The 14495-nt window shown below is 36.8% G+C and overlaps 1 protein-coding gene across 8 annotated transcripts in view; it reads left to right on the forward strand.

The window, feature by feature from the left end:
• Positions 1 to 14495, forward strand: part of ASPSCR1 (ASPSCR1 tether for SLC2A4, UBX domain containing) — a 77426-nt gene that overhangs the window by 42738 nt on the left and 20193 nt on the right. For all 8 annotated transcript variants that reach the window (XR_004254823.1, XR_004254822.1, XR_004254824.1 and 5 more), the window contains exons 11-12: positions 1635 to 1697; positions 1917 to 1969. Coding sequence is in view for 4 of the 8 variants with exons in the window: in XM_032211671.1 (XP_032067562.1) it covers positions 1635 to 1697; positions 1917 to 1969 (116 nt within the window). In the remaining 4 variants the exon portion in view is untranslated. The remainder of the gene's footprint in view (positions 1 to 1634; positions 1698 to 1916; positions 1970 to 14495) is intronic.

Consider the following 14495-nt stretch of genomic DNA (forward strand, 5'->3'; position numbering starts at 1 on the left):
ATCTATTACTGTCTTGATTTTCCTGCCTGCTCTTAAACCCCTGAAATTGCTCACTTCCCAACTACTTGCTGACCTTCCCCAGCCTATTGTGAGTAGGTAAATTTAATGTTTCTGCTTTCTTATATCAGGATGTTGAGTTAGGTTAGGTGCAGTGGTGGGATTCAAAGATTTTGACTACCTGTTCGGTGGGTGTGGCTTGGTGGGTGTGGCAGTGGAAGGATACTGCAAAATCCCCATTCCCTCCCCACTCCAAGGCAAGGATACTGTAACATCCCCATTCCCTCCCCACCCCAGGGCAAGGATACTGCAAAATCTCCATTTCCACCCCACTCCACTAACCAGCTTTCTAGCTCCATTCTCCTGTGCAGGGCAACTGAAGAAGACCCAGCTGATCAGTTGGGACTTGGGAGGCAGAGAATAGATGGGGACAGGGCCAGTCAGAGGTGGTCTTTACCAGTTCTCTGAACTACTCAAAATTTCCGCTACTGGTTCACGAGAACTGGTAAGAACTAGCTGAATAGCACCTCTGGTTAGGTGGAATATATCAGATAGGAGATCTGGCTTAGAATCATAGAATTGGAAGGGAATCTAGATAATCTATCCCAACTCTATGCAAATTTACTGCTATAGCAATATTAATGAATGATTATCAGTTCTTTGCTTATAAATGTCTAATGATCAAATCCACCAACCTCTGAGGAAGTCAACTCTAATGTTTGATAGTTTATACCACCAACTTCTCATGCTATATAGATTATATAGGTGGCTTATCTGGAGATTTAGCTGGATCTCCAATTCTTATATGTGCTGAGTTAGGAGAACATAAATATACAACACTGCATCTTCACTATTACTTTGTACTTTAGAATGGTTTAGCCTTTACCTCCACTTAGAAGTAGTCATGCTCTTTGTATCATCTCTCACTACCATTCCGGAAGTACCCAGTCTCCACTAGTAAATGTTTTCCTTAAATATTCCTCAGGTAAGCAGTGTTGCTTCAGCTGTTTCTAAAGGCAAAAGATCTTAGATAATTCAATATTGTAAGACAGAAACCATACAAAAAAGCCTGTCAGTTTGGGATAGTAATAGCACTTAGACTTCTATACCGCTTCACAGTGCTTTTACAGCCCTCTCTAAGAGATTTACAGAGTCAGCATATTACTCCCAATAATCTGGTTCCTCATTTTACCAACCTTGGACGGATGGAAGGCTGAGTTAAATTTCAGGCAGCAGGCAGTCAGCAGAAGTAGCCTGCAGTACTACATTCTAACCACTGCACCACCACAGCTCTGGTCAAATGTCCTGGAAGAGCTTTTGTACATAAACCAATTTTAATTGTTGCCTGTAAGAATAGAATTTTTATAGTTGAAAATTAGCTAACATTTCATCAGCCAGTCTTCTAAGGATGCAGAAGGAGGTTTTAAATACAGCAGCAAAATGTTCCACATGGATGCTGGAATCAAAAAGTGAACTCAGTAAAGATGGTGGTAATTTAAAGTTTCTGCTTTCTACTATGTCAGTCTTTGAGATAAGACTAAGTTGCTATTCTCTTTAAAATATGCCATCAAAGAGGATGGTGTTCATAACGTATGTGCAGCTCATACTAAACTTTTTTTTTTTGCTTTATTTAACAGTTGGTGCTCTGAGGGCATTTGTGAAAAGTCTCCTTGTAAATCCAGAGATACCATTTTATTTATGTAAGTTCAGATTTATGTTTTATAATTTTTACAGATAACATTCTGGGTCTGTTGCTGCTATTGATTTGGAGAAAATGATTTTTACAATCCATACATTGTATTTATATGTAATAGGTGTTGTGAGACATATAACTCACTTTCACTGTGTCTAGACCTTTCCTAAAGCCCCTTTGTTTCCTTCATCTTGTTTCTTAATGAAAATATTATTTTTTATTGTAGTTATTACACCACCCAGATCCATTCTGAGTGACGATGGCATGACTCTTTTTCAGGTAGTAGTTATATCACTCATACAGTTTTTTTTTTAATTTTAAAATACTTTTATTTTTAAGATCAACAATGATTACTATTGTATATCTTAATCAAATGAAGGACAGATGAAATGGCTTTATTTCTTGTGGTGCTAGAATTTCTTGATTTGCTTTTTGCTTTGAATATAGTGATTCTATCAATAGTTCTTTTATTCTAAATTGCGAAAATCTATCTCACTGGTCCTCTAATACCTGGTAATGTGTAGAATAATGGATTGTTCATAAAATAATGGTAGCATTAACACAAAGGAGGATACTGGATATTAGAATGGGTGTAGAATCCACTGATCTGGAAAATATTCTGTTTCATCCCAATGTTAAATCTATATCCAGCCCTAAAACGTGCCTGTTTTATTCATAATTCAATATCTGGAATACCAGAAAGCAATTGTACTTCCAAGAAGTTACTTCTGGAAACTGCTGGACCAACCCTGAAAAGCCAGGAGAGGTTCAACATTGTCTAGAAATAAACAAAACATTCTGGAATTCTACAGAATCATAGTGATATTTTTATTTGGCTTAAGCCTTCTTTATTTTTTAACATGTTACTTTTCTGGATCAGTGAAATTTACTTAAGTTAATTCTTATAGATTTAACTGGGTAATAATTCATTTTCTTGGAGTTAAGGTTCTTCTGGATGAAAGTTTAATTATATATTCATTGTTTATTACAAAATGTTAAGGGGGAACAAGCAGTGTTATCGTTCTTTAATAACTGTTTCATGATTTTTTACCAGCATTTTTCTAATTAAAGATAATCTGTTACAGATGGAATCCTCACAATATTGTTTAATTATCAGTTAAGAAGGGGATAGCTATATATTATTGTAGTCTTTGAGCAATAGGAAGTATTTTTCGGGATCATCTAATTAAGAATCATTGAAAACAAAGCATTGCCTGTAATAGTGCCAAGTGACAAATAAATTCAGGATCAAGATTTTTAAATAATCTAATTAAATAAGGTGTTGGTTTCAGCTACTTTTAATGCTATATAGTAATGTATTTTAAGAGTTTCTGTCCAGCTAAATGAATCTTTCAGGAGAAAGACACCTAAGGCGGATTGCTAAGAACTAAAACTCATTTGTAAATTTGAGCTTTATTGTGATACAAAGTTGCTTATCCTTTATTAGCTCCTACAGTACTAGTTCCTTTGAGCAAGACAACATTGTCCTTCCTTACATTGAGTAGCACATTTTTGCTACATACATCCCACATACCAAACAGAATAGCCTTTGATTTAGCCAATCTGCCATGTTTGCCATGGCATTGTTTAATAATTGTCCCAAAGCCTGACTCCTAGTTCTTAAAAGAATGTGGGAAACATTATCTCTCTGTAGAGCCACTGATTGGTAAATAATGAAGGAAGATGCTGATCTGTCCTCTGCCTGCAAGCACTTGTATCTTGTTCTTATTTGGGCACATTAACTGTCCATGGTTATTACTCAACTCATCTCAACTGTCTTGTGATACTACAGTGCAGGTTATTTTTAGTTTATATGACTACTGCTTTGCAAAGTGCATGGGATAGTAAACGAGAGAGAACAATTCATATTTTGTTCTAATCTGTTCTTGAGAAAAATATGGTGTTAATATGGACTGAAAGTTTGAATATGTGCCCCAAACAGATTTTGTTCTCCTCATTTGCCTTGCTTTTTGGAAACGAATATGTCTGTACCAAATTATGCCAATTTTTTATGCTTATTTCTTTTATTCTATTTTTAACATAATGGTCTTATATACTATTCTATGTTTTATATTTTGTATTCTTGTATGGCCTAATGACTAGTCAGTAAAGTACTACCATTGTGAAGGGGTTATGAAAAAAAAAGTATATTCTTGTAATGGAAGTGTTAAAACTATTGTAGATAGCTCAATTATCTCATCTTCCTGGGTTCATTTCCCAGAATTAATAAAACAGCAGCGGTAAGCCTTAGGCTATTTAAAAACTTCTGTTCAGTTTGTCTGCTTTGTATTGTAGACAAGTAGTAAGTAATGCAGGTTCTGAAATATATTTTGCATTCATTGTAGGCTTTTTATGAATCAGGCAACCCAGTCATGCTTGAAAGCGTTATACAAAACATGAAATGACTCTCTACTTTAGGAAGATATGGAAGGGAGATAGGATCCCTTGCACAACCATTGCATCCCAGATGTAATGAGTTGTGTTTTATTTCCTGGTATCAGTCACTGTTTACGGTTACTATAATCCCACAGTGTTGATTATCTGTCCTGAAGATCACTAGACTGACCTTCCTCTACTTCTCTGACTTGAGGTTAATTTGTTAACTTCTGTAAAGAGTTCCTCCCTGTTGTGGGTCAATGCAGCTCTGTTCTTTCTTCCCTCTCTTTCTTTTGATCTTTTAGCCCCCAGGCCTCAGAGAAGAGCATGCTTTTGCCAACTGAACAATCTTTCTCTGTTTCAGAGGCCTTGAAAAATTGCATTCCTGATTTTTAGCAAAGCTTGCTGTGACTGAGTTTAACTCTTTGCATTAAAGATTTTTTGCATAAACTGGCTATTTTTCATAATGAGAGTGAGATTCTAGGTGGAACGAAAAGAGCCTTGCAGGATGATGATGATGATGATTTTTTTGCATGAAAAATAGCTTAGCTGATCTGAAAATATTGCTCGGAGAATGTGATATATATCCAAGAGTCACTTAGAGGTTGATAGGTTATATAGAGTGTACTAGGAGTTCATTTCCATAGTCTTATCTCATAGTCTCTCAGGCGGCATACTGAATTAGGAAAGGATTAGAGTTCTTCTGAAGTTGTTTATAATTGATCTTTCCAAATTCCATGACTTCTTATGGATGAGATACAAGTGCAGCTGCTGTCGAGTGCTGAACATATAAAGTTAGTACTGTGGCTACTTGCATGCAAACTTGAGGCTTCTTTCCTTTTGATAAATGTGTCTAACTGAAGATATCTTGCCAAAAAGTTTGGGTTTCCCCCAAAAAAGTATCTCTATATGAATTACCAATAAGATTTTATTTCTTGCTACAATACTTACGTCGGCCTCTTTTCCACTTCCCTATGAGAATATGTCCAGTTTATGCTCTTTTCAGCCTTGTTACATATTTGTTGTTTCTGGGTTGTGGTTCTGTGATATGTAGGCTATTTAATTCTTGATGTTGTCCCAAGGGCCTTTCTGCATGAGCAAAACAGAGAGCTGCATTTTAACCATAAGCATGAATTCCCCAAAAGTATTTCCAAATGGTAGTACTCTACTTTTACAAACATACTACTTGTGGGTAATTGCATGGGCAGAAAATGTTTTCTTGTTTTGAAGGAAAACAAAGATCTGGCTAGATGGCAACTTTAGCCCAAAAGAGTGTTTCCATAAAATATTGCTTTATTCCTGGAAACAAGGTAGAACAGATACTGTCTTGAGTTTTAGTGTCTTTGGGTTAGCTTATCTTAGCTTATCACTCTATTAAAAATGGTGCACTTTTTTTACACTAAAGCATAGTACAGGGACACAAACCTCAATTCCTTTTAAGAAAAAGGTAGATGGGCCAGTTTTTATTAAGTAACCACCTAAAACAATAACATGGAAGTATATTTCACATATGTGAGTAGGCCTGCGCAGATTATTCACTCTGTATCCATGTCTCAATAATGTGAAGCAACTGCAAATGTAGGAAACTTTGGCATATCTTGTTTTGGGCCTTTGTAGTGTCATGTCAGGGTTCCAAATAGCATCCAAAAGTAAATCAGAGTCCAAGGCAAAATATTGCTCAAAGTTCCAATTTATTAAGAGAACCATGTTGGCACATCTGGGAAAACCTGAATCTGAAAGCTTCCCGGTTTTCCCCATCCAGTTGAAAGTTCTTGCCCCCATACCCACAAGTCCATCACATGGTCCAATCTCCCACTGCCATGCTGGCAGTTCCACCCATCTAGTTCCGGTCAGATGCAGAGGTGCAAAGACAAAAGATGACCTTGGCTTTCTAGAAATAATTTTGTTATGGCTACATAGCATCTACAATTCCCCCCCCCCCATTTTCCCACAATAGAAAATGCATAGTAGAATCATAGAAAGTTTGGCAGGCCAAAGATCCAAAAGAAAGATGGCTGCAGGCCTGACATGTTGATCCAGAGAACTGCTTTGCTCACCAGCAATGTGCCTCTTGAATTAACTCTACAATTGTAATTAGGAATACATTGTAAGGGATGCACTTTTTAATCGCAGGCAGAATTCAAAGAAATAAGGACTCGTTCCATAGGCATACAGAAAGTTTACAAAACTGTGAAGGTCAGCTCTTTTAGGTTCAAGAACTGCACTGGGCTGGTGGAAGTCTCTCATAAGCTTAATCAGCGGAAGTAATAAAGGTTGTGTATAGCAAATTAGAACCAAATGCGTTCTTACTGGACAATAAACAGATGGTGTAGAAAGGTCTTGAAAAGCCATTTTAATACCTGCGTCTATCTACTGCTCAGATTCACTTGCAGCCTTCAACACTGGAACAAAAGGTTTTGTGCCTTTGTTTCTGAGTTACAATGTCATTATAGTGAGCAGCAGGCAGTCTTTTTTTTCTCCCTGTAATTCTTCTCCTTCAAAGTCATTGAAGATATTTAAATTAAAAGCAGAAGTGCTAGTGGCAAGATCCTGTGTGTCTTTGAACTCGGCGAGACTTTCTCGCTTACTGAGAAAGCAGCTCCTCTCATCTTTACTTGTTTTGTGCCATCTTGCCCACAGCTGCCACTCAATATGATCTTTGATTCCCACACATCTGTCATGGTGGGAAGATGAGGAAATCAGAAGTTTCCATAAGAAGGCTGACTGGAAAAGAGCCACACTGAGTTTCTGATATAAAATATTGACAAAATTCTGTATCTGAAAATGGGACTTTTTCTATACTGGTTGACCTTCTCAAATTAGAAGTGGGATGTAAACCAAATAAGGCGTACAAACTTTAATCAGCCTTTCAACCTTTGAATCAAACGGCAACAAGAATCTCATTCACTTTTGAAGAAAATGTTAATTCATATTATTCAATGATACTATTCAACAGAAATGGTACCATTGAATAGCACTGTTTCAATGTGTGTGTGTCTGTACGTGCACGTATGTGCATTCATGAAAGAGAAAGATTCTACACTTTCATGTTACAACTCTGTGGTTTTATACACAATATGCTAGCTGTTCCTGACTGCATGTGCTTTATAACTGCCAAGCTTTTGCTGCTAGTGATGCATCTTTTTTTTAAATCTTCTGATTTATGTCAGAACATTAATTGTCTGTCCTTCTCTGAAGCCAGACATTCCTAATCTGCATATACTTTGACATAGAATTTTATCTTTGAACTTAGCTTTTTGATCAATTCCTAAGACTCGGAGAACTTTTTGTTTGCGAAAATTCCTTTATAACAGGATGCTTTCCTTTATTTCGTGTTCATTTTTTCTGCACCCGTTTTGAATGTTAGCCATCAGATTCTGGGCATATATTCACACTCCTTGATCCTGCTGGGTTGCCTGTTGTCCCCCATTTTATCTCTTCTTTGCATCTTGATGAACTGTATAAGAGGGCTTTTAGAGTTTAGATTCCTGTAATGTTAGAGTTAGAATAGAGTATCACAATTTTTTTTGGTCATCTTGTTAATTAATTTTGGCCAGACAGGGATTAGATGATTCTAATCTAATCTAGATGAGTCTAGATTAGATTAGATGCCACCTTTGAAAATAAGCCCCTTTAAAACTAGCAGATTTACTTTAATCTGGTAAGCATGCAGTTTTGGAGTATCCATGGTTAGTTTACAAGTGTCCATGGTGTCTCCTTCCAAATCAATATTAGAGTTTGTGCAAAAAACATATAAAATGTCATATATAAGTTGCTATTGAACATATGTAGTCATTTAAAAAAAAGTCAAGATAAACAATAGTGTTATTTCTGTCAGCAAGGTGTGGTTCTTGAATTCTTTCCACACTTTCACCAGTAATTGCTGTAGCAGGCACATACATTACTTTCTGTGTAACGAAGTGAGGATATGGCATATATATGATCTATACTTTGTCCCTAGGGACCTGTCTGGATTTGCTGTATGAATCTATGGTGTCTATTTCTGTGTATGTGTGCCTGTACTGCCCTTGTCAGATCCATTATTCCTCTTGTGTTGCATCTCGTCTGACCCATTATTTCTCTTGTGTGATATACAGTAGGAGTCACCAACCTTTTGGATCTCAGGGATTACTAAATTAATAATTTTAAATCCCACAGACACTAATATGATCTGCCTAAAGACCGGCTGGGTGGGCATGGCTAATGATGGGCATGGCTAATGGTCATGTGACTGGGTGGGCATGACCAACATGATGCCACTCACGTTGAGGGGTGCCTCGCCAGCCTCTACTCACCTCGTGGACCAACAGTGGTCCATGGACCACCAGTTGGTGACCACTAGTATACAGTATATGTTTGCACTGGGAAATATAGGACACCTACATATGCTGGATTATGTAGCCAAGAGGGAGGAAAACAGAATGGAAGTGTGAGCAGGATTCTGGATCACTGCCCAACTGCCTCACTTTAGGGATACATTGAGGAGATATATATATTTTAGATTTTTAATCTCTGCAAACCCCAGCTGGATCTGTCACATTTTTGAACTCTAGTTCTTCTTTTGCCAACTTCTTCCTGTAGACCAAATTTGGTCCTGGTTTGTTCTGTTTTCGGAGTTATTCTGCTGATAGACAGAATCCCAAATCCCTTTCCAATATATCTTTCCAGCATTTTATTGGCTTGGAAAGAATAAAAATTAACATCTTCCTCTGAAGGTTTCTGCAGTTTTAAATTTTTACGTCAGTCTGTAGTCTCCAGATCCTGTAATTACAATAAAAATTATGATGCATTCGCATTTAAATGTTTTGGCCTAGCAGTCATGCACTTTACAGTACTTCTTTTGTTCTCATTTTATTGGGTGGGAGCTGTTACTGTGTTAGTTTATTTCAAGGATCAGAAATATGTAGATTTTCCTGGGGGGGGGGAACACACATATGTTGCATTGGAAACAACAAACGCTGTAATTCACTATTTTACACTAGGAGGACCTAAATAATTAAATGTCTCTTGGAGCATTCTGTATTACCTGATCTATACAACTCTGGGAGTTTAGATGTGCAGGAAGACACCACTAGAAAATTAGGATTTAAAAAAATGAGGCTTAGAGCGAGTCTTTGGTATAATGATTTGATGACTTAGAAGTTTTTAAATTCCTCGTTTCTAAGTTAGCACGAAAGAATCTATTCAGACTTCATGAATCCTTTCCTAGGCTGCTGGAAAAAGCTGGGAGAACATTAAAGAAACTTGATGTTTTGAGCAGAAATGTTAGTGGCTACTTTTAAATATTCAGAAACCCAGAAGTTACTTTCTAGTTAGGTTTTATTTCTTGTCAAAAATCTAGAACTTGAACATCACTATGTTTAAGGAGAGCTCTTAATTTGGGTGTATTTCCAGTGGTACATTAAAATATTAAACACCACTGTTTAAAGACATTGTATTTTTCAGTGTCAAATATTTATTCATCCAGGGTTTTATTTGTACTTGGACTGAATTATAGGTTGCCCTTGGCTTATGACTGCAATTTTGATCAGAAGTTCAGGTGTATGTTCCGACAGTTGTATGTCAAGTTACCTAGGTGACCAGACCCATTTTTATGGCAGTCATTAAGCAACTCATGCAGATGTAAATTTAAGTCATGTAGTTGTTAAGCAATCACATAGTCATAAGTGTGAAGCCATTCTCCTGAATGGGTACTTTTTGCCTGCAACCGCCCAAAATACTGGAAACTAGCAAAAAATCTGGGTTTATTGCTAAGGGAACTGAATGGGCTACCCTATAAATTATGATTTTTAAAATAGTTTTGAATAGACCAACTTTTGTATTCTGTTCTTTCATCTTTTTTTCACGTTCATCTATAAAAGCAGTATCATCAGCATATCTGAGATTGTTAGGCTTCAGAAATTAATTAATTCTTAATTCTTGTTTCATTTTTTTCTAGTTCAGTATTTTTCATTATATATTCTGTATATGTATATAAGACAACCTCATTGTATTCCTTTCTCAATATTAAACTATCCAGTTGCTTCCCTAGAAAATGAATATATACATATGTTTTTAAGAGCTGCCTAGAATTGGTTGGGATATTTATACTCAAAAGCTTTAATACAATCAATAAGCAAAAATAAGCATGTTTTTAGCAATAGCAATAGCAGTAGACTTATATACCGCTTCATAGGCCTTTCAGGCCTCTCTAAGCGGTTTACAGAGAGTCAGCATATTGCCCCCAACAATCTGGGTCCTCATTTTACCCACCTTGGAAGGATGGAAGGCTGAGTCAACCCTGAGCCGGTGAGATTTGAACCGCTGACCTGCTGATCTAGCAGTAGCCTGCAGTGCTGCATTTAACCACTGCGCCACCTTGGCTCTTTTGAAACCCTCTCTTTTCTTTTGTTCATCAGATATTAGCAATGAGATCGTAGGTGCCCTTTTGTCTTCAATATCCAACTTGTATGTCTGGCAGTTCTTATTTCATATATTGCTGATCCTAAAGTATAACATCTTTAGCATTATTAATATATGAGATAATTGTAGTTGTTCAGTAGATTGAATATTCTTTATCACTGATTTTTTTTTAAGTTGAAATAGAAAATAATATTTTCCAGTCTCTTGGCTACTGTTTAACAGTACAGTTTAAAAATTGCAAGAGCACTTTAATTCCACCATAGTATAGCCTTTATTGTCATTGTACAAAATAAATACAACGGAATTGGTTATCTTTATATATCATCTTAGATATTCCTAAATAGATAGGGTGATATTTCAACAAATTCTGCATCTTTGCAGTTACAGAGCCCATTTAGCTGTCTTTTTCAGAACAGTGGAGTAATTACTTCCAGGGGGGTAATTTGGGAAATCTCAGAGTAACAGAGCAATTTGTAGTTGCTTGTTGGTAAATCAAGAATCTAGTTTGGGACTGCTGCTGCTTAAAGACTTATGTAAAGCAACAGGGGTATTTTTTTATGGGGGGAGGGAGATAATTCACATTATTTAAGCCCAGAAAGAGGTTAAATTGGGTCAAACAATTCAAGAACCACCCTTACAAATTGTCTAGCTATAGCTCAGAGATCCAATGCAATGCATTGTCATTAATATTGGGATGTGGGGTTTTTTTCAGCTCCTCCATATATTGTCTTCCTGCTTCAGTAAATTTTGCCTTCTTTACCTTTTATTTGCCCAGTTTTGCATAAAGGATTCCTTTAATTTTTGTAATTTTTGTAATATTCTATAAATATAATATTCTTCAGATTCGGTTATTATCTTAATTTCTTTCTTATTTTTGCTTTACTTTGGAATTAAATGTTTAGTTAGGCAAAGTTTTCTCTGTTGTCTTTTATTTTCCATCGTCACTTATATTTCAGCAGGAGATGGGCACTTCATTTTCTTTTTCTTTCTTGCATTTCAGAATATTTTGTTTGCTTCATCTTTAATATTGTCATGAAATTCAGTACATAATTCTTCAAACAAACTATTTTTTATATCTAATATGTGTGTGTTCTGTACCTTTAACTTATTATCTTCTGGAATTCTCTTGAAGTTGTATCATAGGAGTTTTGATTGGCATCCAAGCCAGCAGCAGATCTTGTTTATGGTGACAGTAGAGCATCTGCTCCATTTTCTTGCAGAGCCTCTAATCAATTTGATGTTGATGTTGTCCATCCAGCAATATCTGTCATTTAAATTATTGGAAGGTATTTGTTATAAATATTTAACATGAATGAAGGCAAAAATATGTGTCCCAAGATTCTGGAGAGAGAGTTCTCTAAAGTTGGGCTCCAGCATGATTCCAAAAGCTTGGAAGAATAAACCTTCGGTCCCAGTGACCTACTCTGATTGGATTCCTGCAATAAATATTTAAATTTCTTGATAGATTACTCAGGTCAAAATTTCCCATTAATCCACATGCTCTATTACTTCCAATTACACTATTTCATTGAAATGTTTTTCTGGTCAGTTGCTAAAGAACTCTTTAGTATCTTTTTCCTTTTCATCCACGGTTGAAGCACATACTTGTATCGCCATAATATTGATTAGTATAGATCTGAATTGAAATTATGCTATAACTTTATGGGTTATATTTATTTTCGATGCCCCCTAATTAATAAAGATGACTAGTAGAAGAACTGATGCCCCACGTATGTCAAGTCATCCATTCAACTCCATTTCAGTTTGATGAACACTGAATATATAAACACACCACTATTTGGGAAATTTATAAAAATAAGGCCTGGAAATAGTGATTGAAAGCAGAATTTCTGATTTCAGTGGCTATGTGTGTTTAATATTACATCTCTCAGTGCTGAGATGGTCAAATTATTCTGTTTATGTACTGGCCCAGTCCCTTGAGGCTAGATGGGGAGAAACCAACCCCAATTTAGTCCTGTCAAGATTGCATCGCTATGGAATTAGGAGGCCCCCAGATCCAGGGATATTTTTTTGTCTCTAATCTTGGATGGAATGGCATTTCCCCATTTAAAACTGATACAATACAATAGCAGAGTTGAAAGGGACCTGGAGGTCTTCTAGTCCAACCCCGTGCCTAGGCAGGAAACCCTATACCATTTCAGACAGATGGCTGTCCAGTGTCATCTTTAAAACTTCCAGTGTTGAGGCTCTCACAACTTCTGGAGGCAAACTGTTCCACTGATTGATTGTTCTAACTGTCAGGAAATTTCTCCTCAGTTCTAAGTTGCTTCTATCCTTGATTAGTTTCCATCCATTGCTTCTTATTCTACCCTCAGGAGCTTTGGAGAATAGTTTGATACATGGTCTGGGGATTGTTTTGGAGAACAAATGTAGTTGTGGCCAAGAAGGTGTTCGTACAGTTTTTTCTTGTGTGCCATTTATACTCTTTCCTGGATTAGGAGGCTCTTCAGACAGTCACTTATACCAGAGTATTGTCACTTATCTATTGCAATGCACTCTACATGAGTCTGCCCTTGAAGAGCACTTGGAAGTTTCCGCTGGTCCAGAATTCAGTGGTGTGGGCAATGATGGAAATGCCTTGGGACGGCCACATACCAGTCCTGCTTTGCAAGTGACATTGGTTGCCATTGTGCTCTGGGTAGAATTCTAGATGCTGATTATCATTATAAAACCTCACATGGCAGGGGATCAGGTTATTTGAGGGATCACCTATGTCCCATGGTATTTGCTGATCGCATAAGAACTGGCAGAATTGGAATGCTCAAGTCCTCTTGATTAAACAATCCTATTAGAACCCAGGAAGTGTGTCCTTTTGTTGCAATACCTGCCTTCTGGAATCAGATTCTCCCATGAAAATCATGTGGCTCCCACTTTGATGGCATTCCCAAAAGCATTAAAAACCTCCCAGGCTTTAAAACGGGTTGGAAAGGATCCCCTTATTGGATTGTGTCTTTTGTATATATAAGTGTACTGTCCAGAGAGGTGCTGATCTTGTATATTTTATATTGTGTTTTGCATGATGTTCTGTTTTAAATTGTGAGACATTCAGTCATTTTGGAGTGAAGTGATGTCCCAAATCTGATGAAATGAATAAGCTTGTGTGCTCCTATATAAAGTGAAAATTGGCTCATTGATACCTTGATTTGTGTAGGTTTTCAGGAGCAGGAAAGCAATTGCCATGCATTGATGCTTTTAAGTTCAGCAATCTCATTCAAGAAATCCCTTTCTTGGTGGTTGGTCTCTTTCATTGTCTTGAGATCACCTTGATAAGACTATTTCGATCCCCTTGCTAATACAATCCCAGTATCTGTCTTGTTCTGTCTCTGAAAGGCTCCGTGTTGGCTGAAGGAGTATACATACAGAAGTTAGAGGAAATATTAATGATGTTCTGTAAATACTTGGCAAATTATTAAGTTATTACTTACGTTTGTTTTCCTTACAAAGCTGAAGAGACCTTGAGAGTTTCAACTGTAAACTTGGTAGCCATGGGGAAATAGAAGACTTAAGTTGTGGGATAAAAGAAAACTAGATGAATGTGAGCTTAAAAATAAAGAGGCTATATTTGAAGTGAACATCCTGTTGTATGTGTGTGTTTACAACAGGACAAATGTGCAGACTGGCAGCAACATGAAGTTTTTGAAAGTTATAAAGACTTCAAGGCATTGGCTTTGATATTTTGTTATGGCTGTTTGTGCTGGCTGCATTACCCCCATGGCCCATGAATTATTTTAAAATGTTCTTCAGGGCAGAACTGATCAACTGCAGATTTCACTGTTGCAGAATTCTAGCCAACCTCCAGCTGGTTTATGTACTTGTTCTAAGTTCACTAGATTTTTCAGATATGTTTTCCCTTCCTCCTCCTCCCATGTTCTGTTGCAGCAACACATACAGGCACCATTCATAGGAATAGAGTCGACTAGTTTGGCAAAAGTCTAGAATGTGTGCTGGGAATTTGTGCTGAAATAAAAGTAGGTATCTCAGAGTTTCGGCAAAGATGGAATACAGC

Source organism: Thamnophis elegans, chromosome 2, assembly GCF_009769535.1.
Source record: "Thamnophis elegans isolate rThaEle1 chromosome 2, rThaEle1.pri, whole genome shotgun sequence".
Classification (NCBI taxonomy): domain Eukaryota; kingdom Metazoa; phylum Chordata; class Lepidosauria; order Squamata; family Colubridae; genus Thamnophis; species Thamnophis elegans.